The 26,021-nt window shown below is 36.4% G+C and overlaps 4 protein-coding genes across 4 annotated transcripts in view; all 4 read right to left on the bottom strand.

The window, feature by feature from the left end:
- The window catches only part of LOC106298113 (F-box protein At3g22700-like), a 2,872-nt gene extending 2,198 nt beyond the window's left edge, over positions 1 to 674 (bottom strand). The window contains exon 1 of the mRNA XM_013734201.1: positions 488 to 674. Within this exon, the coding sequence (XP_013589655.1) occupies positions 488 to 674 (187 nt within the window). The remainder of the gene's footprint in view (positions 1 to 487) is intronic.
- Positions 675 to 3,350: 2,676 nt separating this feature from the next.
- On the bottom strand, positions 3,351 to 5,778 carry LOC106296856 (probable magnesium transporter NIPA4). Its single transcript, XM_013733088.1, has 9 exons — positions 5,414 to 5,778; positions 5,235 to 5,291; positions 5,076 to 5,166; positions 4,839 to 4,999; positions 4,624 to 4,751; positions 4,417 to 4,554; positions 4,240 to 4,332; positions 4,039 to 4,144; positions 3,351 to 3,775 (listed from the first exon to the last, which is right to left on the bottom strand). Exons 1-9 carry the CDS (start codon positions 5,583 to 5,585, stop codon positions 3,669 to 3,671), a joined length of 1,053 nt encoding a protein of 350 aa, XP_013588542.1. The 5' UTR covers positions 5,586 to 5,778; the 3' UTR covers positions 3,351 to 3,668.
- Positions 5,779 to 7,787: 2,009 nt separating this feature from the next.
- On the bottom strand, positions 7,788 to 10,152 carry LOC106296605 (sucrose transport protein SUC1-like). Its single transcript, XM_013732778.1, has 3 exons — positions 8,760 to 10,152; positions 8,615 to 8,678; positions 7,788 to 8,198 (listed from the first exon to the last, which is right to left on the bottom strand). The coding sequence occupies exons 1-3, from the start codon at positions 10,002 to 10,004 to the stop codon at positions 7,981 to 7,983; spliced, it is 1,527 nt and encodes a 508-aa protein (XP_013588232.1). The 5' UTR covers positions 10,005 to 10,152; the 3' UTR covers positions 7,788 to 7,980.
- Positions 10,153 to 12,325: 2,173 nt separating this feature from the next.
- Positions 12,326 to 13,801, bottom strand: LOC106298112. Its single transcript, XM_013734200.1, has one exon. The coding sequence runs from the start codon at positions 13,799 to 13,801 to the stop codon at positions 12,326 to 12,328; it is 1,476 nt and encodes a 491-aa protein (XP_013589654.1).
- Positions 13,802 to 26,021: the final 12,220 nt, after the last annotated feature.

The following is a 26,021-nucleotide window of genomic DNA, read 5'->3' as shown; positions in this document are numbered from 1 at the left end:
TTCTTTGTATATAAATTCGTTTTTTGGATTTATAAAAGATGATTTCATATTTTAAAATTAATTTTGTATTTATAAAACATTTTTTTTATTTATAAAAACTATTTTATTATTTTTTGTATTTTAAATATTTTTTCTATTTCAATTTTAATTTTATATTTTTGAATTTCAATTTAAAAAAATAAATTTATAATTTTTTTTTTGAATTTTGGAAATATTCCGAGGAAGTGTATCCCTCGGAATATTCCGACGACATCTTCTTCGGAATATTCCGAGGAATTTCTGACGAAAAAAATCCTCGGAATATTCCGAGGAAATTCATTTCCTCGGAATTCCGTCGGAAATTTCCGAGGGATTTCCGAGGAAAGATGAATTTCCGAGGAGTTATTTCCGAGGACTTTTTTCGTCGGTATGTCGTCGGAATAGCGTTATTCCGACGACATACCGACGATTTTTTCCCTCAGTATGCTGCTGTTTTCTTGTAGTGTATATTCTGTCAACATGAGAACAAGAGGCTGCTTTGGAGCGTTACGAAAGTGCTTCTCGGAGAATCTTTGGTCTTCGAAGAATAAAGTGTTCCATCGTCTGCAAATAGATCTCCATCGCATCAGAGATGTGGCTGGAACCCTAGATAGTATTTCTTCTTCTAAATCTGCCGGAAGATAGGAAGTCATCATTGTTTCTCTTGTGGATTCGATCCTAAGGGGATAAGAAAAGTTTTGTATCCTCTAAGGAAGAGAAAACGTTTGAGGGGGAGGGGGCTCTATCTGAGTAGAAATTAGGGTTTTGAGTTTTACAACTTTCAACCGAACCTATCTTGTCTTATACTCCCTCTGTTTCTAAATAGATGATGTTTTAGAAAGTTTTCAATGTTTCAAAATAGATGATGTTTTCATATATCAATGCATTTTTTAACTTTATCAAAATCTGTGTAACCAATGATATTTTGTAATCTGTTTTGTGATTGGTTGAATAGCTTTTAATTTATATTTTAATGATATTTTTAAAATAAAAAATAAGTTTCTTAATATTTGTGCACAATCCTAAAACTTCATGTATTTTGAAACAGATAGAGTATACAAAAGAGAAAACTTCATTTTGACGGTGAGTGATGCTTAAAATAAGGGCTAGGATGGATTGCTCCAACAAAATAAGCCTCAAATAAATTTTTACATTTTTTGTATATTACATTAATTTCATTAATAATTAACTATAAGTATTAAACTTTTTAAAAGCAAATAATAAATACACATTATAAATGCAAAACTTTTGTGGTGTTTGCTTACATGTGCAGGGGCGGATCTACACCCAATATTTGTATGTGGCACAAATAAATAAGATAACTAAAAAATTGAAACAATCATAATAAAAATCATAGTTATGTAAATTTTATTCATAAAAAACTAAACTTATAAATATTTCTAATTAAAATGGTGAAAAATAACTAATAAGATTGTAACTAAATTTTAAATATGTCATATAAGAGTATATAAAATGACATTAACCATAAATTATATAGATAATAGTAAATAGCTTTTAAATATAGTTAGATTTTAAAATATTTGATAAATTAGATACAAATTATTTAATTAACTTGATTTACTAATATTATTAACTTATGAGATTGTAAAATAACATATAAAATGCAACCAGTAAAAAGAGAATGAAAAATGGAAAACTAGAGGCAGGGGTGAGAATCGAACACTTTCCCAGTGGAGCTATTGGTGACACCAGTAACCAATTTACTTAATGGATCAGCAAAGATGATACCTCCCTAGGAATTTTCTAATAATCAGTATGTGGCACATGCCCAATCCTTTGACTATCTAGATCCGCCCCTGGACATGTGAAAGTTTTGAGTGGAGTTCGGCCGTCCGATGCTATCTTAGTTTTCTCGAATTTTATACTACTTCTATTTATAATCAACATGCACTTAGAGTTCACGTATGCGTGGAGTTATGTCAGATGATGTTTCAATTGTGCTGACCACTACTCAGCTTTAGGCTCAATTGCCATACTATGGACATGGCTTATCTCAAGCGAGAATGTAAGAAAAAGGTATGATATTCGTTTCTCTCTTGGAGTGAATACCCTCTCTCTCTTTGTTAATTTGTTGATAATCAAAGCAAGAAAAAAACCTAACTTGAGTTTGTAAGCATAGTGAATGATTTAATAGGCGATGATGGTCCATGCCAACAAGAATATAGGAAATGAGACAGAGCAGGTGAAGCTTTTGAGAAAATTCAAAACCCATATGAGGTAATGATTGATAATGTGTTTCATCAGTTTGTGTGCATCAAGCTCCTCCATCTCTGGTCTCTCTATATATATGGCCTCTAGCTAGGTATTGCTTGAATCTATACTACGCAAATCATATTGCCGATGAATTAAAGAAGGAAGAACAACTAATTAATCTATTTTTCGGAGTTTTAAAATTTGAAAGGTATGTTTATAGTTGTGTGGGAATACATCTGTTGCAACTTGTCATTTCTCTATCTTTTTCGCTCCTTGCTTAATTCATTAATATTTTCGTCTCGGACCCTCAACTTTGATATTTATCTTTACTATATGATGCATGGACATGGTTTCTTTAGCTGGGGCTTTGGAGGCTCAGAGAGTGAAGGAGAGGAAGCTTCAAGCGAGTGTTAAAAATATGGAAAACGGCATTACTTGCTGACTGTTTTGCTCAGTTCTGGTACGGTCAGTGTGATTCATGCAGTGTCATTTTATGACTACATTTCTGCTGCCTCTTTGTTTGTGTTAATTTTTGCCCATCGCCTGATATGCATGAGCTCTTCACACATCGACAATATTTTCTTTTGTATGAAGGGATCTTTAATCATTTCGAGTTGAAATACTTTTACTATTTGCCAGCAATCTCTTCTTCTTATATTACAACTGAACTTAGCTAAAAAGGTTTATGTACTCACTCACTCATGTAGGCCAATTCAAAAGCATCAAATCATATAATTAGAAAGAAAATTTAGAGAAGTTTGATGTTCTGGGGCAAGTCGCTAAAATATGTAACTATGCGATCTTTTCATATGGGTTTAGTTTATTTTATTTTGGCGACAAATTATTATTATTATTATTTATCTCTTATGGATACTTTATAGATGAACACGTATTCCTTCGTTTGTGATTTTTAAATCGGATTACATTTGAATATAAATGTGAAAGTTGAAAGATTTAAAAGTTAAAGAGTCATATTAAATTGGTGACGAACTTCTCTCAAGTAATGAAATGTATAGAAAAGAGTTAGTTGAGAGGGACCTACAAAAGAGTCATATTCAATTTTTTTTTTTTTCAAATAGTTTAAACCGACCTACAAAAAAAAATCAATGATTCGAATATTGAATTGAAAACCTTCAGTTGTAAGCAAAACCCATCTCAGTTTTACATCGAAAAATAAATAAATCTAAAAGGGCACAAAAGGGTTTATGTGTGGGTGTGTGCTAATGCCATATGTTTTGTTTTGATTGAATTCACAGCATATTTACCGAGAAGAAGATGAGATCTGATCGTCCTCTTTTTACCTTCTTGATCTTCTTGAACCATATGTGATTGTTAGAACAGAAGAACCATGGTCCACACGTTCATTGTATATCAAGGGAAAAAAAGTTGAGGCTCTCTGGCTTGGAGTAGACTGGAAAACAAAGCAGTAACAGCTTTTAAACTGACATGAGAGATTCTTGGCGTCTTAGTGGAATGCCCTCTGATTCAAACCCATCCTCATTGGCATGCTTGCTTATCCGCAACGGTAATATTACCGACGAACCTGCAACAACAGAACTATAACAATCAGTTCAGTTGCAAACTCCTAGAAACTCCAGAGGGCATACAGACTAAGATTATATGCATACAACATGTGGCAATCTTTTTGTCAATCGTTAACACTTAACAGAGCTATTGCTCAAACTCTAGTTAGGAGTGTGTAAATACATCTATGTATACAAATGTTTCCTCATAGCTGAGAGAGTATAGGATAATCTAAGTTCTCATTTCACATAAGAAGTGCTGCAAATGAAATAGAATACGCACCCTCGACCATGTCCTTCGTTCTATGGAGAAGAAAAGTGCCAGAAAGTATTGTAACGAATCCGCACATTTCTGTGACAATTTGAGTACCGTTTTGCCTATCCCAGTCCTGTTCAATAAACACAAAGCAGTAATTTTGATTCATGTACCAAAGCAACAATCAACATATAACGGTATTTTATATATTTTGTGGCGGAAGGTTACCTTAAACATGATAACACTGGCTAATATCGTTAGTGATGTGAACATTACGTAGTATATAGGAGATACTATAGCTGTATTGAATGTGTCAAGAGCCTGCAAGTAATATGTGCAATACAGGAAAGGGAAATTACTTTAGTAACCAAGGAAGACATCTAACATCAAGCGCAATTACTTTACCTTGTTTAAGTAGTTCAACTGGGTTATCACGCAGGTAAGTACGACCAAGGTGAACACCCAAGTTTGAGGATAAAACAACTGATTAGTTCCAGAAAATGTCAGCTTTAGTGCTATTCCAAGTGCTTTTACGCTCATCACCTGTGTTCACATGTTTGATCAATCACTTGTTCTTTGAGGAAAATAGAATTTACAAACTGGACAACATACCGACAATGATCCCACAAGCGAGCAAATAGCGATGTAGACCATTACGTTTGTCTGCCCGTATTGGGGCACAACACGGGTAATAAGAAACACAGCAGCCCCGATGATAATGCTCGCATAGAACATGAATGCTGCAACAAAACTAGACCAACGTTAGAAAAAAAATTGACTGTAAGGAGGAAAAAAAAACGGATCATTAGGTAGTTCAGACAATGCACCTGGTTCAGTTGCAAGGTTCCAAACTTCAAGCACAGAATCAATCTCTTGTTCTTGAGGAGCATGTAGGACAATTGTAGTCGAACCCACAACACACAAGGCACAGCCGAGAATTCCAAAAACGTGTAGTTTCTCCCGTAATATAATATGAGCCAAGACAGCACTGAGATCCACAGGAAAAGAAAAAAAAAGAGTATAAGAGAAAGCATCAGACATGAGTCTTGAGTATATTCTCCTACCTGATGATGATACTGAGTGCGCCTAGAGGAGTGACAAGTATAGCCGGCGCAAATGCATAGGCAGCAAAATTGGCAATCTCACCAAGTAACACTACAAGTAGCAGAGCATCAGTAAGAAGAAGGTTTAAGATTAGCAAACGCCAAAGGAAGAGGACTCACTTGTAGTCATGCCGATCCACCAAAGAGGCTCGTAAAGATAAGAGTAGCCACCAACACCTATACAATGTGGTTGTTAAGTGAACCTCTCAACAGAGGAAAGAAGACATGATAAAGGTGGGATCTTTCGAGGTCCCCTGAGTCTCTCTATCATAACAAAAGCTGCTTGTTCAATTGAATACCTGCCCTAGTGCCGGTGGTGGCGGCTTTCTTGAGACCTTTCTTCTTGACGATGAAGCTAGCTCCGATGAATAAACTAGACGAGATGGCCAACACCAAACCCTTGATGTTATCGGAGGACATTCCTCTATACGAATCACGCCACCCTCCTCCTCCTCCTCCTGATTCCGCCATTCGAATTCCCCAAAGATCGAATCTTTCTTCTGAAACTTCAAAAACCCTAAATTGGCGAGATCCGATCGAAGCTAGAGATTTTTTTGCGAACCAAAAAAGCTTAGATAAGGTCGGTTGCTTGCTTGGTAGATCGAGGTTAGAGGAGGATACGCTTTGGAGGAGAAAGTAAATTACTGATGACCCTACCACCGTCACTCCCCGGCGCCACCTTTCCCTTTTTTGTTTGTTTTTTTACTTAAAAATCAAAATTAAAATACAAACTCACTGTTTTTTATTTCTTTTATATCATTTAAATTAGTTTAAAAAAAAAAATTACGGATCGAAAACCATAATCTTTTAGGCCAAAACATTATATAATAATCTCTGTTTCAATTTAGTCGTTGTTGTATAGTAAAATACTTGTTTTATAATTTTAATTCAAAATTTATTGAATTTATATTTTAAATTATTTTTTATTGATTAAAATGTATTGATGTGTATTAGTAATGATATTTTTATCTAGTAAATATATAGTTTTTAATGTTTTTTTTTAATTTGTATGTTTAAGTATAAAACAACAAAATAAAATGAAACAAATAAAGTATTAGTTTGTTCATACTACTCGTTCTATTCTATCTTATAGTGTTTTTTTTTTCCAATTAAGCTAACGTAGTTAGGTTTAAACTTTGAAGCCTAACTACATACACTATACAATGTTTCTTTCTACGATAATCTAATCCTGGATTACAATATACTAATATAGATACGCCTCAATTAAGCCTAACTACACTATATTATAATTTCTGATAATATAGATTTTGTGCCCAGAGGAGTCTATGTAATCGTTTTGTTACAAGTGTTGATGTATATATACAGATAGAGTTTATGTTGAGTAGGCCTGGGACTTTTATCCGAGATCCAGATTCGATCCGAGATTCGATCCGAGATTCGATCCGGATCCGATCCGAAAATCCGGATATCCGGAGGGGCCGAATCCGGATCCGGATAATAAAATGTTGGATTCGTCAAAGCAGGATCCGGATACGGATATCTTGATTTTTTAGTCTGGATATCCGGATCCGTAAGTTTTATTAATAACTTTTTCAAAAATAGTAATATATATATATAAACTAATTTTATTTAATATATTTTTATTTTTATAATAGTATATGTAAATTTTATGTAAATTTTGTAATATTATACATAGAAATAATTAAAAACATTATATATTTTTATTTTAAATTATTTTAAATATTTTATATATATTATTATTATTATTTTATTTATTTTTAGGATCTAAATCCGGATCCGGAAATCTGCCGGATATTACAATTTTTAGAAGGATATCTGACACCCGGATATCTGAGAACTCCGAATCTAAATAAGGATAATAAAATTATGGATCCGCCGGATAAGGATCCAGATACCTTAAAATTGCCTGGATATCCGATCTGTGTTAGGCCTAATGTTGAGAGGTCTATGCAAAATCCCGAATGATAATGATGTTGCCACATTACTGTTTAGTCTGCATTTAATTGATAAATGGTTTTTGAATGTCACCGACAAATTATGTTCTATGAATTCTTTTTTTTTTTTTTTTTTTCGAACACCATGTTCTATGAATTCAAGCATTTGTTTATCAGTTTCCCCACCTAATACACATGTTGAGCAGGGCCTTAAAGGCCCAGTTTCAGTGTTTCAAACATTTCAGGTTAACAGAGTTGCATATGTTTTTTCATAGCTCCGGCTCTTGCTATCCAATAGGTATATACTCCCTCCATTCTTATTTGTAACTAGTTTTAGTTAAAAGTGTGAATATTAAAAAAAATTATTTTTGAAAAAATAGCATTTAATACATAAATTCAACCAATAGATGTTTTGGATTATATAAACAATTTACGTTATGAAATAAACATTTTTTTCTAAAACTACTTATGTATCAAAACAGGAGGAGTATATAAACTTGTTGGGGTCAAGAAAAATAAGCTCGATATAATCAAACAAATAAAAACGGTTATTTGTTTCAGACTGAACTAGTAGTAATTTATATGGTTACTGGCTAAGTTTGATAATTATTTTTGGGATTAGAAAATCATAACACCTATTGCAACTTTTTCTTCATGTTTAATGCATGGTCACAAAATTAATTATCAGGATTGATTTCTTATGCTAGAGTTATTTACCATAGTCAGACACAAGTTGCCAACGATCAAACAAACATTAAAAAGAAAACAAAATCTATTTTAAATTGATAATCGGTAACAAGAACAAGAAACTAAACGGAAAGAGTGAAATACAGACAACCCAAGGTTATTATGCATTATTTTTTTATATTTTTTTGGGTTTTGCAATTTTGAAGTATAGTGCTGTATTTGATGATGAGGTTTATAAGAAAATTAAAACATAAGAAGTAAAACTAATGGAATCCCATGGCTCCTGAAGAGGCAGGTGCGTCCGGAGGCGGTGAAGGTAAAACGGTAAACGCTAATACTCCACTGATCGCCGCTGCGATTGCTCCCAGTACAAATGCCGGTAGGTTTCCACCGCCAAAGAGTGCGTCGAAAGGTCCTCCTCCTAGTGATACTATCATTTGTGGTATCACGATCGCCAAATTTAGAACTCCTAAAGAAAGCCCTGTAAAAAACAAGAAGAAAACAAACAAATTTTAATTATTTAAGTTCGAGAAATGAAATTTTTTTGTTTCAACTATATCAGGTAAATTACATGAAATTCATGGGTCAAAGATTCATGAACGAATAACACAAAGATGTCAATACTCAATAGTATCACTAAGCTAATAAATCCAATTAAATGAGTATATAGATAAACTTGTAGACTTGTAGTTATTATAACCAGAAGGTTTTGAACAAGTTACAATGAAAACTAAATTTTAATTAGATACGGATAAAGTTGGAAACATATTTCTCAGTAACTTTATTCAATTCAAACGATTGAACTTATTTAACTGGTCACACACATTGTCAGACAAATAAATTTCTAAATTAACGAGATTTTTTAATATATTTTGTAAATAAATTTATAAAAATTACCTTGGCCGGCGCCGGAACTGCTTGAAAATATGGAGGCTAGTGCAAACGGAATACTGAAAGTAATCTGTAAAAAAAAAACGAATTATTTGAGTTATATTTAGCCAAAAACATAAAATTAAATTAATATACACACAAAAATACTTACAGCCAACGGGATACCAAGAACAGCAAATAGACTCAACGCTCCAGCTCTAATACCGGGCGACGGTCCGGCATAAGGACCGGCGATTTTCCGGTAATCCGCCGCCAACTTTGTAACAAGAACCGTCATGGCCAAACCAACAGCAAGAATGAAGTTCACAATGCCCCAAAGCCGTTTAGCTCCACCCACTTTCCGACCAATCCACTCAACACCAAGTGACATGAAACCAAGAACAATAGAGTTAAACATAAGTCCCAACGCACCAGAGTGTACTCCTTCGTTGTACAGTTTCTTCATTCTATCGTCTCCTTGTGAACTTCCACCGTACACTTCACGTCCCATCCAATCAGTATCGAACAAAAGAAACGGGAACCATGCGATCCAGTTAAGAGCCGTGACGATCAAAAGCATCCACATGGGACGTTCCATGACTCTAAACGCTCCAAAGATTTCTCCAAAGAAAGGAACGGTCTTAGTGTTCTCCTCACCGGGGTTAACCTGCGGAGGAGACCATTGTTTATCTTTAACGTACCAAAGAGACGTGACGGTGACGATGAGGAGGAGCGTGATGGACAAGAAGAAACAGCTCTTGAGATTCGCGCAGTATATATCGCAAGCGTTTGTCATCGCGAACGGGAACATTTTGTGTAGGTTCGTGTAGGAACCAGCCGCGTACCCCAAAACGTTTCCAACCGCCATAAAGAAGGAGAAAACCGCGTTTGCGACTCGCGTTCTTTTAGCGTCTCCCGCGGCTAAGTCGGCTAGAAAAGCGCGGCAAGGTCCTTGAAGAGTGTTGTTGGCAACGTCGAGGATCCAGAACCCGAGAGCGAAGATCCCTATGGCTCGAACCCTCGGCGTTTGCTCGAGCTTGTCACCCATTTTGTACCCGATGTCGGCGGCGTAACCGATCAAGAACACGGCGACGGCGACCAAGGCGGCTCCGGAGGCGATGAAAGGACGACGGCGACCGAATCTCGACGTGCACCTGTCGCTGTAGTAACCTACGATAGGTTGAACAATCATGCCGGAGATGGGACCGCATAGCCAGATGAGGGAGGACCATTTGTGAGGGATACCGAGAAGTTGTACGTAAGGAGTGAGGAGAGAGAGCTGCAGGGCCCACCCGAACTGTACACCGGCGGCGATGGAAGCGACGGAGATGATCTTACGGAGAGGAGATGGCTGGTCGAAATCTTCCTCGATAGACTGTGTCTCTAGCGCCGCCGTATCTTTAGCTCCCATTTTCATACAAAACAACAAGAGAAAGTGTAAGTGTTATAGAAGAAAAAAAAATAAAAGAAAATTTGTTTATTTTTCTTTTTTCTTCTTTTTTTTTGGTTTTTCTGTCTTTTCTCTCTGTTTTTTTTTTGGGTACAGAAGGTTGTGTTTTTTTTTTGGTGACGAAGGAGACGAGAGGATGGTGTTGTATTTATAGTTAAATGAGGAAGGAGGAGTGATTTTTTTTAATTATTTTAAAAACTTGGAGATGAATATTTTCCGGTCAAGAAAATTAATTAGCATGAGTTTCTGTTCACGTGTTATTTAGATGACATTATTTCCTGTTTTATTTATTTGTTTTCTGTTCTTACGGAATTTAATTGGTTTCTCCTTCTTCTTGAATCAAGTGACTTTGACGTAGTTCAATTTCTTTGACACTTCTATTTTTCCTTTTAAATCCGAAAAAGTTCCGAAATTTATTAATCTCAATACATTTCATTTTACTTGACTAGATTTTTCTACGATATTCCATTGGTGGGTACAATGCAATTATAATTGAGTTAAGTTTGACTACAAATAAATATTGAGAGAAGACTTTATGGTTAAAATTGGTAGTTAATTAATTAATTTTGAATAATAAATCGCTTAAATAGTAAAAAATCTGAAAAGAAAGAACTGATGAATGTATGACTCCTTTTTGATGAATATAATAAATTTAATTTTTTACCAAAAAAAAGAAGATGAATTTTGACCACAAACAAGGTAATTAAATAAAATTATATTTTCTTTGGTAAACAGTCAAAGCTTTGTTTAAGCAAATACCAAAAAAGAACAAATACATGATTGTCAGCGTCCTACTTATTCACATGGTTCACAAATATCTTGACTTATTCTACACAATGATACAAACAATACTGAACTATCGAGTACGAGTAAAAATGTCTAAAGTTTAACGATGTAACAAAAAATAAATTATGTAGTTTAGCCAGGTAAACGTTATACATGTATGCCAACGTTAGGCCTAAAAAATCAGAAGTTTAAGGCACCTAATACTACATGGTTCAAGCCTTCAAGGCAAATTTCATTAATGGCCTGTTTGGATCGTCAAGACATATTTTGTGGTTGCCGTGGATCAACTCTAATAGGCTCCAATCACGTCATAGATGAAGCATTGCTCAGATCACACCTTAGATCAACCCATTCTCATACCCGACATGTTCATACTTGGGATTATATCTTACTAAGATTCAACCTAGGAAACACTTTCCAAAACAATTCTATACGAGTAGACCCAGCAATGGCATGGCTTCCTTGGAATTGATTATCTCACCGGTTAATCGCTTCGACTTTACTTACTTTCCAAATTTTACCTTTCCTTAGAATCGAGAATTCCAGAAAACATTTTTCCACTTTTCAACTGGACACGCGACTTGAAAAAAAATGCTCAATGCATTTAATTACTGAATTCTTGGATTCTAGTTGTCTGGAAGTAGTCTCAGGTAGACTCCCCCGGCACCTATGTTTATAGACTTTGATCACTTGTTTGACAAACTCTTAACGCTGTCTTTTTCTACCCATCCAGGGTCTAATTTTATCACAAGTTATTTACTATGCATAAAGTTTATATAAATTGCACTCATGAAACATTGTTTAGCCAAAGCACTTGAGCACCAATTCTCATGTCATATGACCATAGAAACGACGTTCACAACATGTCGGCGTAGCCAAAGCACCAATTCACGACAATAACGCAAACTCATTTCAGAAAAATAAAATATTTTGTAACGAGAAAAAGTGCTATATACCTGAATTTTTGAGATATTTACTCCAAATAAACTCACTAACCACACATAAATTGCACCCACGAAAATGAATTTTGAAAAGATGTGCTATATGAACATTTCAGGTTTGAGGAATGTACTCAACATAGCTGAATAACCTGCTAGTGGTCAAAATTGTTTTTTGCTAATCATTCAAAAGGGAAATTGCACCAACACCCTATATACAACAAAAAAAACTCCTCCCCCCTTTCCTATTTTCTCTTCCTATCTTTCTCTACTCTTTCTCCCAAAATCTAATTTTCCATTTTTTTTGTTATTTGGCAAATAAGCCCCACAGAAAAAAAATCACAGTAATAAAAAAAAGGTTATTAACAGATAAAATCAGCAACCATTAGTATAACCATTCAAAACCTTTAACTGACACAGTCCACATAAACAACACAAACTTCTTACCAAATCATAGTCATAAGAACTCAAATAATAGAGTTAGTTATAGAAAATCCAAAGTTGACAAAAAAAAAATTTTTTTTTTTTTTGAAACACATATATTTCATTAAAATAGAAGAAAGGTCAGTTAGGAGCATTGATACCATCCTCAACTACCAGCGGTTCAAATACAAGCTGAGCATTTTTTGCTAAAACATCAGCAATCATGTTCTTCTCCCTAGGAATCCAGCCAAAAGAAACAGATTCAAATTCAGCAACAATAGAAAGGATATCAGACACTATGCTATGCAACTCTGCAACTTCAATCTCAGTTTTTAGGCACTTAATTAGGTGGGCAGAGTCAGACTCGAAGCGCACCGATCGCATTTCCAATCTTCTACACGTTAGGGTAGCTTCCCTAAGCGCCAGTCCCTCCGCCATCAGGGGGGATCCAACGAAATCAAGGCGTTTTTGAAAAGACCTGATCTCCGGTGAGGTTAGGAGAGTCCATCCTAGCCCTGTAGAGTTTGATGACGACACCCACGCCGCGTCCGATCTGGTGATTGTAGCTCCACTCGAAGCAGATATCTCCTGAGACCAACGAGCTGGTGCTCTTCCCAGCTCCATTTTCGCATTTACACTCCATTCACGTGATAGATTGATTGCAGTCGACAAGGTAACTTCCGGAGAAAGCGAGAAGCCCTCAAAAACAAATTTGTTCCTAGCCTTCCATAACGACCAGATGATCCAGGGAACCAGCGCTTTTGAGGTTATTCCCGAAGGGGGTAGACAAGTTTGGTTGCAGATAGAGGGCCATGCCGCCATTAAATCTATAATTCCTCTAAAGTCCATGTCGGTTCTAAGGGGAGCTAGAAGCCACACCTTCTGAGCAAACCCGCAGTGGAAAAGGAGATGAGTGATAGATTCGCTACAGCCACATCTTTTACACTTCGGATCGGCGTCAATATGTCTTTCAATAAGGCGCTCTCCAACTGGTAAGGCTCTTTTTAGGACTTTCCAAGCAAATTGTTTAACTTTTGGGGCGCAGTCTAAGTTCCATACAGTTTTTCTCCAGTTGAAACCCACTTCTGTTGGAGCCACTCCGTCATCCTCATCGATGGTGGAGAAGTATCCAGATTTGGTTGTGTAATCTCCGGATTTCGTACCCAACCAGATTAGCTTGTCTGGAATCCCAGTAACATTCGGTTTCAAGCATAAGATCTTTTCTTCATACTCCGGCACCAGTCGCTGTATTAAGTCTATGTTCCACTGTCCCGAGTTTGCATCGACCAGGGCTGATACCATTAGGCCAGCGCTCTGTTCCGTCGGTGGGCCCATAGGGCTCTCTTGTTTGCTCAGATTGAGCCATAGATCGCGCCAGATGCTAATAGAGTGACCATTGCCAATGACCCAGCCGATGTTTTTCGTAAGCAGGTCACGGCCGATCAGAACACCTCTCCAACTGTGTGACATAACAGAAGCTTCCCCTGCTGTCAAGAAATCACCGTCTGGGAAATATTTCCCTTGTAGGATTTTCCCCAAGAGGCTAGCCGGGTTGTTGATTAGTCTCCATCCAATCTTGGCGAGCAGGGCGTCGTTAAATTTCAGGAAGTCTCTCATTCCCAGTCGGTGATTTCTTGACAGCAGGGGAAGTGCTTACATAAGGACATGGGGAGCTTAAAACATGTCATGGAGAAGGAGAGAATGGCCGATAAAACACTCTGAAGCATGACAAGTTTGCCAGCTGAGGAGAGAAGCTTTGTGGACCAGCTTCGGGCTTTCTGTTGTATGCGGTCGACAATGGAGAAGAAGAGGTCGCGTTTCCGACCGCCAAAGTGCTCCGGTAATCCAAGATACTTTCCCACGCCTCCTTCCTTTTGGATATTGAGGATTGTCTTGATCGAGTCTTTCAACGCTAACGGGGCACGGTGGGAGAAGGTAACCGCCGATTTTTCACTATTGATCGATTGACCAGACGCTTCTTCGTAACTCCGTAAGATAGACAGTAGAGCCTCACTGTTTTCCGCTGAGGCATTGAGGAAGAACATTGTATCGTCTGCAAAAAGTAGGTGGTTAATCCGGGGACATCCTCTCGCGACTTTGACCCCTTGGATTAATCCTTCTTCTTGAGCTCGGTTACATAATCCCGAGAGGACTTCACTACACATAATGAATATGTAGGGAGAGAGGAATAGATAGACAGTAGAGCCTCACTGTTTTCCGCTGAGGCATTGAGGAAGAACATTGTATCGTCTGCAAAAAGTAGGTGGGTAATCCGGGGACATCCTCTCGCGACTTTGACCCCTTGGATTAATCCTTCTTCTTGAGCTCGGTTACATAATCCCGAGAGGACTTCACTACACATAATGAATATGTAAGGAGAGAGGGGATCACCTTGGCGAATCCCTCGGCTCGGTACTACCTTCCCTCTAGGCAAGCCGTTAATGAGGAAGGAGTATGTAACTGATGAAATACATTGTATTATCAAGCTGATAAGGTTTCGGTGGAATCCCAACCGAGCCAGCACAAGCGCGATAAAATCCCATTCTAGCCGATCATAGGCTTTGCTCATGTCCGTCTTGACTGCCATCGCACATCGCTGTTCCGCTTTAGATGTTTTTAGGAAGTGTAGGACCTCGTGGGTAATAAGGACGTTGTCCCCAATAGCACGACCCGGAACAAAAGCCGACTGATTCTCAGAAATCAGCTTCTCCATAATCGGTTGGAGACGTCTCGTCAACAACTTGGAATAGATCTTATAATAGATGTTGCACAACGCAATGGGGCGAAAGTCCGACACCTTTTGCGGGTTTGTGATCTTTGGCATAAGACGGATATGGGTATGATTTACCCCTTCTGGCAGCGGCTCTCCCCTGAAGAAACTCTGTATTTCAGTGACAATATTCGGTCCAATCTTATCCCAATGAGTGTGGAAAAAGCCCGCGGAGAAACCATCTGGTCCGGGAGCTTTATCAGCATGAATAGAGAGAGCCGCCTCCTTAATCTCAGCTGCCGAGGGCATGCTTATAAGCATGGTGTTGTCTTCCGCCGTTATGATGGGACGGAGAGCTCGTCGGACTGTATCTGCTCTCTCGCCGGGACTGGTTGTGAATAGCTTCTCAAAATACTCCTCTATGACTTGAATAATCTCCTCTTCTTTATAGACCATCTGGCCATCATCTCTCTCAAGCACAGTGAAAGCATTCCTTCTTTTACGAGTCTTTGTAATGGCATGAAAAAAACCGTTATTACGGTCACCAAGCTTCAGCCACAGCAAACGGCTTCTTTGCTTCCAATAGTCCTCTTCGGCCTGGTAGGCTGAGTTAAGTTGAGAAGAGATCTCCTGGATCAGGACCAGATCTTCCACTGGTTTTGAAAGGGCGTCGTTGAGTTCCTTTTGCTTCTGTTCAATTACCAACCGGCTGTTGCGTTGTTGTGTGCGGTTCCAGATTGAAATAGCACTTCTGGTGTTGGCGAGTTTCTCAATGACCGACACTCTCGGTTGTCCAGCCCATGCTTCCTCGATCACCTTCTTCGCATCATCGTTTTTACAGAGCCGTCGGTCGTATCGAAAGATTTCTCTCCGTCTTTTGCCGCCTTTATCAAAGAAAGATATTAGCGGTTTATGATCCGACCCCTCGAACCCGAGGTATTGACTCCTTACAGATGGAAAGCATTCCGCCCAGTGCGTGTTTGCTGCTGCGCGATCCAGTCTGCAGCGGACGATATCATCGCCTCGTTTTCCCCTCCAGGATAGCGGATCTCTCGTATGCTGTAAATCAAATAAGTCGCCTTCTGAGAAGAATGTCCTCATGTCTGAAAAGGACCTCTCAGGCCGTACTACTCCTCCATCTTTTTCATCGCCGCAGAGGATATCATTTAAATCATCCGTAACAAACCATGGTTCATATCGGGCTAAAGCTAGGCGGAGGAGATGGTCTCATGTAGCGTCCTATTAGTTCCAAAATATCTATCTATTTATTATGCCTAGCCGTTTAAGTTATGGCAAAATAATTGGAGTTGAATTTGTATTGATACGCGTTTTATATTTGATGTCTTTAGTTCTATGTTGACGCATCTCTTGGACTTGAGTTGTATCTTCTGTTGTTTTCCTCTTGTTCTTTACTTCTACTTCAACTCTAGTCTTAGATTCCCGTATCTTCAGCCATTTGATAATATCATCAAAATAATATTCCACAGATTTTTTTTAAATTATTATACATATGTATATATCGAAAGCAAAGTGAATATCCATGTGAATTTTTTTACAAATTTGTAATTTTCTTGTACCTAACGAATATTGGTAAAAATGTCAACTTCATAACCTTACTGTTATTCAATTTTAGAATCAGACTGAATAGCAAATTAAAATAGCTATTACAGAGTAGCAGAGATATCCGACCCTAACTAACCAGGCTTATTTTTATTCATTTTACCCCTAATTTTTGCAGCTCATTATGTGAATTTTGGACAGTGAATTTCTTCACTCAGTAAAATATAGTGATTCACAATTGTTACATGCAAATAATTTTAATATAGATGGTTATTTAGATAGGGGAAAACTAAACAAAAACTTATTACTAATAACAGAGTGGATATCAAACACAAAGTTTGGTGAGTAAACTAGTTAAATAGAGGAAACAGAATGGTCTGTAGGCAAAAAAAGAGAGAAGAAAAACAAAATTGGATTACATTGGAGGTAGCTTACAATTGGAGATCGAACATGAGTAGAAAACGGTTGTTTACAAAAAAAAAACATGAGTAGAAAACGGTAGGTCGATAGCCTACTGAAGGACATACACTGGTCTGGTTCTATTGAATATTGCCTTTCTAAACAATCATTTTAAGAAGTTCTCAGTATTTCCAAGATACTATCACTTGAAATATTTAATTTTACAAAAAAAAAATTGAACTAATATATGAGGTATTTTTATCTTCTTATTTTTATGGCTATAAAATATAGTGAGTATGTTTTCTGAATTTATTTACCTGCCAAATGCCCAAAACATTGAGAAGTTATGGGATCGAGAGGAGACTTGGTTGACTTTAAATAGTAGGGACAACAAAGAGACAAAGCCTCTCTCCATCACTCTATCAATGTCTATGAGGAGAAGTTATTGTGTCTGAATCTGAAATAGCCAAGTTGTTGTATGGATTCATCTTATTTATCCCACTGTACTCTTTTCCCTTCTCACCTTCCTCATCTCTGACTTTTCTTCCCCGTCTTTTTTTTTTGCCTTTTACACATTCACATAATGTCTTAAACATGCCCAATTTTTGTATATGGAAGATAATAGCAAGCTGGGCCAGACTGAGATAGCCCAGCATGAAGAAGCAAAGGTGAAGCCCATTACTTTAGCACCAACGGTAAAGTCGTCAACATTCAACGTTCAAAGGAGCTCTCGATGTACGACGGCTCCAGCTCACATCATCGGTACATCCAACAGATTTGAATGCCTTACCTCATGTGCTGTCACATGCTGACAAACTAAGAGGATAAGATCTATCTTGTATATAAATAGGAAACGATGATGTAACGTTGGATCAAGTTGAATAACAAAAGTAAAGTTAAAGTTATCTTCTTCATTCAAGCTTTTCTCTCTGATCTTTATGGTATCAGAGCATGGAAGACAATGATCCGTTCACGTCTCCTTCTCTGAGTATCACACACTGTGTTACTCTCAAACTCTCTTCCACAAACTACCTTTTGTGGAAAACTCAGTTTGAGTCTTTTCTGTCAAGTCAATCTCTGTTAGGGTTCGTCAATGGTGGCTCTGTTCGACCTTCGCCTACTGTCACTGTCCGTAACGGCGATGAAGTCACGGAGCAGGCAAACCCGGAGTTTGGCAAGTGGGTTAAAAAGGATCAACTTGTCATGGCATGGCTGTTTGGTTCACTGACTGAAGAAGCGCTTCGCTCTGTCTATGGTCTTCACTCTGCTCAGGAGGTCTGGTTCAGCCTTGGAAAGAAGTACAATCGGGTTTCAGCTACAAGGAAGCTTGATCTCCAACGAAAACTGCAAGGTATGGCTAAAGGCTCCAATACTATGTCTCAGTATCTTAGTGATGTGAAGAGTATTTGCGATCAGTTGGATTCTATAGGATGTCCTTTGTCAGAACAAGAAGTCATTTATGGTGCTTTAGGAGGTTTGGGTAAAGAATATGAGTCTATCTGCACTGTAATTGAACATTCGATGGATACGGCTGAGTTAAGCTTTGAGGATGCAGTCTTTAAGCTTACCAACTTTGATGACAAGCTGCAAGCGCAGAGTCAACCTACTGAGACAAGTCCTCATATGGCGTTTCATGCTGGTCGTGGGTATTCTAACCGTGGTCGTGGAAGTGGTACTTACAGAGGAGGATACAGAGGAAGAGGTTCTCAGTCTTACTCTACTCGTGGTAGAGGTTTTCAGCAGCAGTTCACAGGTGGTTCGAACAACAACTCAAGACCAACATGTCAAATCTGTGGACGCTATGGGCACTCTGCTGCTAGGTGTTACAATCGTTTTGATCAGGAGTATGAAAGTCCGGAGAATCTTCACAACGCCTTCACAACAATCAGGTTGTCTGATCAACAACAACAGTCAGGACAAGAGTGGTTTCCAGACTCTGCTGCCTCAGCTCACATTACCAACAATGAGTCTCAGCTCCAATCTTCAGAGCCATATCTTGGTAATGATCAAGTCATTGTAGGTAATGGTGATTATCTACCTATCACTCATGTCGGTTCAGTTGCTATTCACACGCCCCAAGGTACTCTACCTCTCAAAGATGTGTTAGTCTGTCCTACTATAACAAAGTCACTGCTCTCTGTTTCAAAGCTCACAAAAGATTACCCATGTGAGTTTACTTTTGATTCTGACTCTGTGTGCGTAAAGGACAAGGAAACAAAGCGAGTGATAGCAGCAGGAAGAAGGCATAAGGATCTCTACATGTTGAAGGATAATCGGTTTAAGGCTTTCTACTCTTCAAGGCAGCAAGTCACAAGTGATGGGGTTTGGCATCAAAGGCTGGGTCATCCTCACAAGGATATTCTTCAACTTCTGGCCAAAAATAAATCTATAGTTTTGAATAAGAAAGACTGTCAGTTGTTTTGTGATTCATGTCAACTAGGGAAGAGTTGCAGACTTCCATTTTTACCTTCTGAAACTGTTTCTACAAAACCTTTAGAGAGGCTTCACTGTGATCTTTGGGGTCCAAGTCCTGTAGTTTCCTCTCAGGGATTCAAGTATTATGTGATTTTTGTTGACAATTATTCAAGGTTCACATGGTTTTATCCACTCAAGATGAAGTCAGATTTCTTTTCAGTGTTTCTTCGGTTTCAAACACTTGTTGAGAATCAGTTTCAGGTGAAGATTAAACAGTTTCAGTCTGATGGAGGGGGAGAGTTCATTAACAACAAATTCCTTTCGCATCTGTCCAGTTGTGGTATTAAACATCTCGTGTCTTGTCCGCATACGCCACAGCAAAACGGTCTATCAGAGAGGAAGCATAGACATATCACTGAGCTTGGATTAACAATGTTGTATCACAGTAAAGCACCTCAAAAGCTATGGCTTGAGGCTTTCTTTACTGCAACGTTCCTTGGTAATCTTCTTCCCTCGTCAGTTCTAGAAGATAACAAGAGTCCCTATGAACAGCTCCATGGTCAGGTTCCAGTTTATACTTCTCTAAGAGTATTTGGGTGCAAGTGCTTTCCTTATTTGAGACCTTACATGAAGAATAAACTTGATCCCAAATCTCTTCCCTGTGTGTTTTTGGGCTACAATGAGAAATACAAAGGGTATAGATGTTATCATCCTCCTACAGATAAGGTCTATATAAGTCGTCATGTTCTTTTCGATGAGAGTTCTTTTCCGTTTGCTGATCTCTACAGCAAGTGTCATGATCAACAAACATCTCCTCTGAGAAGTGCTTGGTTAAAAACTGCAGTCACAGCAGCTATCAATGTGGAGGAGTCAGACGTTGTGTATACCGATGAAGAAGTTCCTCCTTTGAAGAAGAAGGTTTCTGCTCCGGTTCAGCTGCCTCCACTGAATGCAGATGAAAGTCACACAACTGAGTCAAGTGATTCATCTTCAAGTGCTAGTAATGATGATCAAGATCAAGTTCCACCTGTGATTCAAGAACCTTTTCCTGCTCCACCGGTCCACACTATGGTTACTAGAGCACGAGCAGGAATTTTGAAGCCAAACCCTCGCTATGCTTTATTTACAGTAAAGTCAGATGCAGTTGAACCAAAGTCTCTGAAAGCTGCGCTGAAGGATAAAAACTGGACTGCCGCGATGGATGTAGAAATGGAGAATATGGAAGAGACAGAAACGTTTGAGTTGGTTCCACCAGAAGAAGGACAGAATCCATTGGGATGTCGTTGGGTTCACAAGATCAAACTAAACGCAGATGGAACTGTCTTAAAGTACAGATCAAGGCTTGTAGCAAAGGGAAATGAGCAAGAAGAAGGAGTGGACTTCTTAGAAACATTTAGCCCAGTTATAAGAACAGCAACCATCAGGACTGTGCTTCATGTTGCGGTTACAAAGTCTTGGAAGATTAAGCAACTGGATGTTCAGAACGCATTCCTACATGGTGACTTGAAGGAGAAAGTCTTTATGATACAACCACCGGGTTATGAAGATCCAGCAAGGCCAGACTATGTGTGTCGACTGAAGAAGGCAATCTATGGCCTTAAACAAGCTCCAAGAGCATGGTTTGACAAGTTCAGTCTGTTTCTTCTGAAGTTTGGTTTTCAGTGTAGCTTCCCTGATCCATCATTATTCATATATCATCAAGGAACTGATGTGATATACCTCCTGCTATACGTTGATGATATGATCTTGACAGGGAACAACAACACATTGATTGATCGTTTGCTTGAACAGTTGAATGGTGAATTTCGTATGAAAGATATGGGTGACATACACTACTTTCTTGGTATTCAAGTTCATCACACTGCAGAGGGTCTGTTTATGAACCAGTCCAAGTATGCTCAAGATCTTCTGGTAACTGCAGGGATGCAAGACAGTGCTCCAATGCCAACTCCTTTGCCGATCAAGCTAGATAAGCTTCAAGGAGAAGATGAGATTTTTCCGGAACCAAGCTATTTTCGAAGTCTTGCTGGGAAGCTGCAATATTTGACACTCACAAGACCTGATCTTCAGTTTTCTGTGAACTACATTTGTCAAAAGATGCATCAGCCGAGTATGTCAGACTTCGTTTTACTCAAGCGTATCCTGAGATATGTTAAAGGTACTACTGAGATGGGTATAAGCATCAAGAAGTCCACGGACTCAACACTTCTTTGCTATAGTGATAGTGATTGGGCTGGTTGCAAGGATACCAGAAGATCAACTGGAGGTTTCTGTACATTTCTTGGGAGTAATATCATTTCCTGGTCGGCTAAACGACATGATACAGTCTCGAAATCATCAACTGAGGCTGAGTATCGCACCATGTCCATGGCTGCATCCGAAGTTGCTTGGCTACAAAATTTGCTGAAGATAATGGGATTGGAACAGAGGGTGACTCCATTGCTTCTGTGTGATAATCTTTCGGCGGTTTGTCTTACGGCGAATCCGAGGTTTCACAAACGCACAAAACATTTTGAGGTTGACTTTCATTATGTCCGGGAAAGAGTTGCCATGAAGTTGTTAGAAGTGAAGCACATTCCAGCGTCACTTCAAACTGCAGACGTGTTTACAAAGTCTCTGAGCCAGGAAGCATTCTATCGGTTGAGGAACAAACTGAGTGTCTCACTTCTGACGACACTAAGTGTGAGGGGGAGTAATAGCAAGCTGGGCCAGACTGAGATAGCCCAGCATGAAGAAGCAAAGGTGAAGCCCATTACTTTAGCACCAACGGTAAAGTCGTCAACATTCAACGTTCAAAGGAGCTCTCGATGTACGACGGCTCCAGCTCACATCATCGGTACATCCAACAGATTTGAATGCCTTACCTCATGTGCTGTCACATGCTGACAAACTAAGAGGATAAGATCTATCTTGTATATAAATAGGAAACGATGATGTAACGTTGGATCAAGTTGAATAACAAAAGTAAAGTTAAAGTTATCTTCTTCATTCAAGCTTTTCTCTCTGATCTTTAGAAGAGTCAAGACCCTTGTTCTATTCTATTATTTTCATTGCCTCCTTGTTTGTTCTAGCATGACGAATGCATGACATATTAACCTTAATCTAATTTACGATATCGATATGTAACTATAAGTCTTTAATAAAGGAACTAGTGCATCTAGATAAGCTCTCAGTTCATTGCGCAATTGTTTTGCATACCATGTTCCAAGGAAACTCTGTTTATGTACGTTTTCTGTTACGGATTATATTGTATAATCCTATATATTGTAATTTGTATATTGCTATTTGTGAAAGAAAAACGTTCAACGAATTATGATATATAAGAAAATGACAAAGAAACCTAATATATCTAACTTTACACCCAGAGGTAGACCGCTATAGCCAACTAAGAAAAGTTAAGATAATTTATAACTACCGAAATAAACAATACGTACCGGTGCTGTTAATCGTAGCTATTAATAAAATTGGTGCCCACCAAAAAGATTATTCGAACCATCGGTTTAGAAAAGTGTAAACAAAAATTGCATTGTGCTCTTTAAATATCTTGAATTTGAAGTGAGCTTTATTTATTTAGATTCATCGATCCATCACGGGCACCACCACAACGACGTTTTTTCTCTATATATAATTATATATATATACAAGGTGATTTTCTCGTGCATAACTGTTTCTAAATAAATATATTAATTTTTTTAATATTTTAATTTTTATTATTTTGTAATTTGTATGCACGATTTATTATAAATAATATTATTTTATTTTAAATAAACATGTAGTTTGGATATTTAACATTTAGTCATATGTTAAAATGTATTACTTATTAAAGTATAACTATATTTTTTGTGTTGAAATAGATTAAAATTTTGATTTTTTTTTGTTATTTTGTATTTAGACTTATCATTATGAGTATAAAAAGTTAGATATTTTAATTACTCATTTTGTGGGTTATATTAAGCTACACATATTTCCTCAAATCAAAGCACAGTTATTTTTTATTCTAGTTAAACTACATTAGTCCAGTTCCTCTTAAATACGTGTGTGTACTTTTTAAAATTCTTTTGTATAATTTGATATTTGTTGATTTGCAGAAATAGTATAAAAACTGAAATGATGATAGGTACCAAGTTTTATAAACAAACAATACCGATAAAATTTATGAAAACTCATGAACGGATATTAATATTTACAAAATATTTTTATTGTAAAATTCTAAGTAACTTTATACTTTAGATGTATAAAATATAAATTAAAAAATATTATAAATAACCTTAAGCATAAAATTTCCTACTGGTTTATGCATTCTTATTAGAAGTATATTATGTTGTATAAATATATAAAACTATTAAGCCTTAAATAATTTTTAGTCGTATATTAGGTTTGATTAAAGTCTGTAAATTTCTATATATATAGTTTAATTAATGAATGTGAAAATTTTAAAATATAACCAAAAGAAATTATACAAAAATTAATAAACATCTCAATAGTAGAAATTATAAAATATTTTTAAGTTCCTCAACGATATTTTAGTATATGCTATTTAAGTTACTTTTTTTAATAATCTGAGAAAAAAGATTGATATAAATAAAAAAAATTCATCAATTTTAAAACATATATTATGCTGTTTAGTATTATGTTTTAAATATATGTTTATTTTTTAACATAAAATATTTTTTCTTTCCTTTTTGTAAATATAATTTTTTTATTATATGAATATTTCCTTTTTATTATATATTTTATTTGCAAAATATAAACAAAAAAAATTAAAATTAAAATTAAAAAAAAAAATTATTAAATAGTTTTTCATAATGCCAATTAAATATAATATTTTAGTCATTAAAGATTCTTCTGTAATTAACCATGGTAAAAATTAACGTGATAGTGACACATAAGAAACTGATTTCTCAAATAATATTATATGTATATATATTTATTTATTTATAGTTGTCTTAATAAGTAAAACTGAGACGGATCCGGATATCCGAAAAATTTAGGGTACCCGGATCCGTGGATTTAATATTCGGATCCGTCGGATCCATGGATTTAATATCCGGATCCGGATTCGTGGTTTTCGGATATCCGGATTTCGAATATCAGTCTCGATATTCTATTACCTGCGGATATCCAGATCCGTAAAAATAATTAAAAATAATATTTTTTTAAAAAAAATACTATTTTTTCAATATATTACATAAATTAAATATGTATACAATATTTATAATATTTATATTTATATATGTCTATAATATTATAAAAACTAAAATATAAGATTAATTCATGTATAAATATTAATATATCAAATATAAATATTAATGAAATTTAAAAATTTAATGTGTTTTAAAAATACGGATCCGGATCCGGATATCTGGACCTAAAAACTAAGATATCCGGATCCGGATTCGGTTTGGACAGATCCAAGATTTTATTATCCGAATTCGGATCCGGACACCCCGGATATCCTATTTTCGGAGCAGATCCGGAGCGGATCTCAGATCGAATCCAGATCTCGGATAATAAGCCTCAGGCCTAAATAAGAGTGTTTCAGTTTAGATGAATTCTCTTACGAATAATTCAAGGATAATAATAAATATATTTAGGGTTGCAAAATATGGCGTTACAGATTGACTGATCGAATTGAGAATGGGACGGTACGATAATTAGAAAGACCAAATTAATGAATTCACAAAAGAGACAAACAATGTATTTTATTTTATCATTATGCAACAACAAAACAAATAGTATAAATGCATGTTTCCAAAATGAATACTACCTCTGTTTTTTAAAATTATATATTCTAGATTTTTCACACATCTTAATAAAACACATTAAATTTGCATAGTTTTTTGTGTTTATCTTTTTTTTCCATAATTTTAAACCAATAAAAATTTAACTAGTGCAATTAAGTTTTTTGAAGTTTGCAATTAATTAATAAAATATGCATTGAAAATATAAAATATGGATCTTTTTGAAACAATTTTTTTTTTTTAGAATATGTAATTTTAAGGAACGGAAAGAGTATTTTTAAGTATCATGTTGATCAATTTGGTCTTCCAGACGACGGAATTCACAGCTCACTAGATTCTTGTTTTTAATTAAAAAATATCAGAATGTTGTCCGTGACTACTATCAATAAATTATGCGGCAAATAAATAAAAACTTCTACGGAATCAAATTTATATCTGAGATTTAAATATTGTAGAGTATACAAAATACAGATTGTTGCGAACCTAAGAGCATCCTGAGATTTTAATTTTGTTTAATCACACATCATTGTATTGCGTGTTGCATATTAAAAGTTTCTTATGTTGGATACTGTCAGCAACAATAAATTGCTATTTTAACATGTTAGGAGACTTTTTTTGTGTGTGCTAAAAACATGTTAGGAGACTTGTATTAGAGACTAGAGTAATGGTAACAATGTACTAATCTTTTGATACCAAAGTAGTCTTAATATATTAATTAACCACACAGATGTAAAATCAAATATATTGTTAGAGAAGATGGATATATGTTTAATTTCTGATTAAAAATGTCAGTTTACATTGATCACACCTCTTATACTGAGATACCAAACCGACTAATCTATTTACATACTCTTACTCTGTTAGTCTGTTATATATATTTTATGAACTACTAAAATAATAGCCTTAAAAAAACATATTCCCGAAAAAAATATGTATATATCGATTACTTTAGAGCATCTCCAAAAGAAACTCTATAACTCTAAATATAGAGTTTTTTGCTCTAAAAAAAAAA

The sequence above is a fragment of the Brassica oleracea genome, chromosome C6, assembly GCF_000695525.1.
Source record: "Brassica oleracea var. oleracea cultivar TO1000 chromosome C6, BOL, whole genome shotgun sequence".
NCBI classification, from domain to species: Eukaryota; Viridiplantae; Streptophyta; class Magnoliopsida; order Brassicales; family Brassicaceae; genus Brassica; species Brassica oleracea.
This window is presented reverse-complemented; position numbering and strand designations above follow the sequence as displayed.

What these genes read in the sequence shown, in the direction of transcription:
- LOC106296856 (XM_013733088.1), bottom strand. Translation starts at nt 5,585, where the DNA reads ATGGCGGAATCAGGAGGAGGAGGAGGAGGGTGGCGTGATTCGTATAGA. An exon ending in GTGGATCGGCATGACTACAA is followed by an intron (nt 5,167 to 5,234) that starts GTGAGTCCTCTT and finishes TGCTACTTGTAG; the next exon opens with TGTTACTTGGTGAGATTGCC. An exon ending in CGCTTGTGGGATCATTGTCG is followed by an intron (nt 4,555 to 4,623) that starts GTATGTTGTCCA and finishes ATGTGAACACAG; the next exon opens with GTGATGAGCGTAAAAGCACT.
- LOC106296605 (XM_013732778.1), bottom strand. Translation starts at nt 10,004, where the DNA reads ATGAAAATGGGAGCTAAAGATACGGCGGCGCTAGAGACACAGTCTATC. An exon ending in TTCTTGGTATCCCGTTGGCT is followed by an intron (nt 8,679 to 8,759) that starts GTAAGTATTTTT and finishes TTTTTTTTACAG; the next exon opens with ATTACTTTCAGTATTCCGTT. An exon ending in CAGTTCCGGCGCCGGCCAAG is followed by an intron (nt 8,199 to 8,614) that starts GTAATTTTTATA and finishes TGTTTTTTACAG; the next exon opens with GGCTTTCTTTAGGAGTTCTA.
- LOC106298112 (XM_013734200.1), bottom strand. Translation starts at nt 13,801, where the DNA reads ATGAGAGACTTCCTGAAATTTAACGACGCCCTGCTCGCCAAGATTGGA.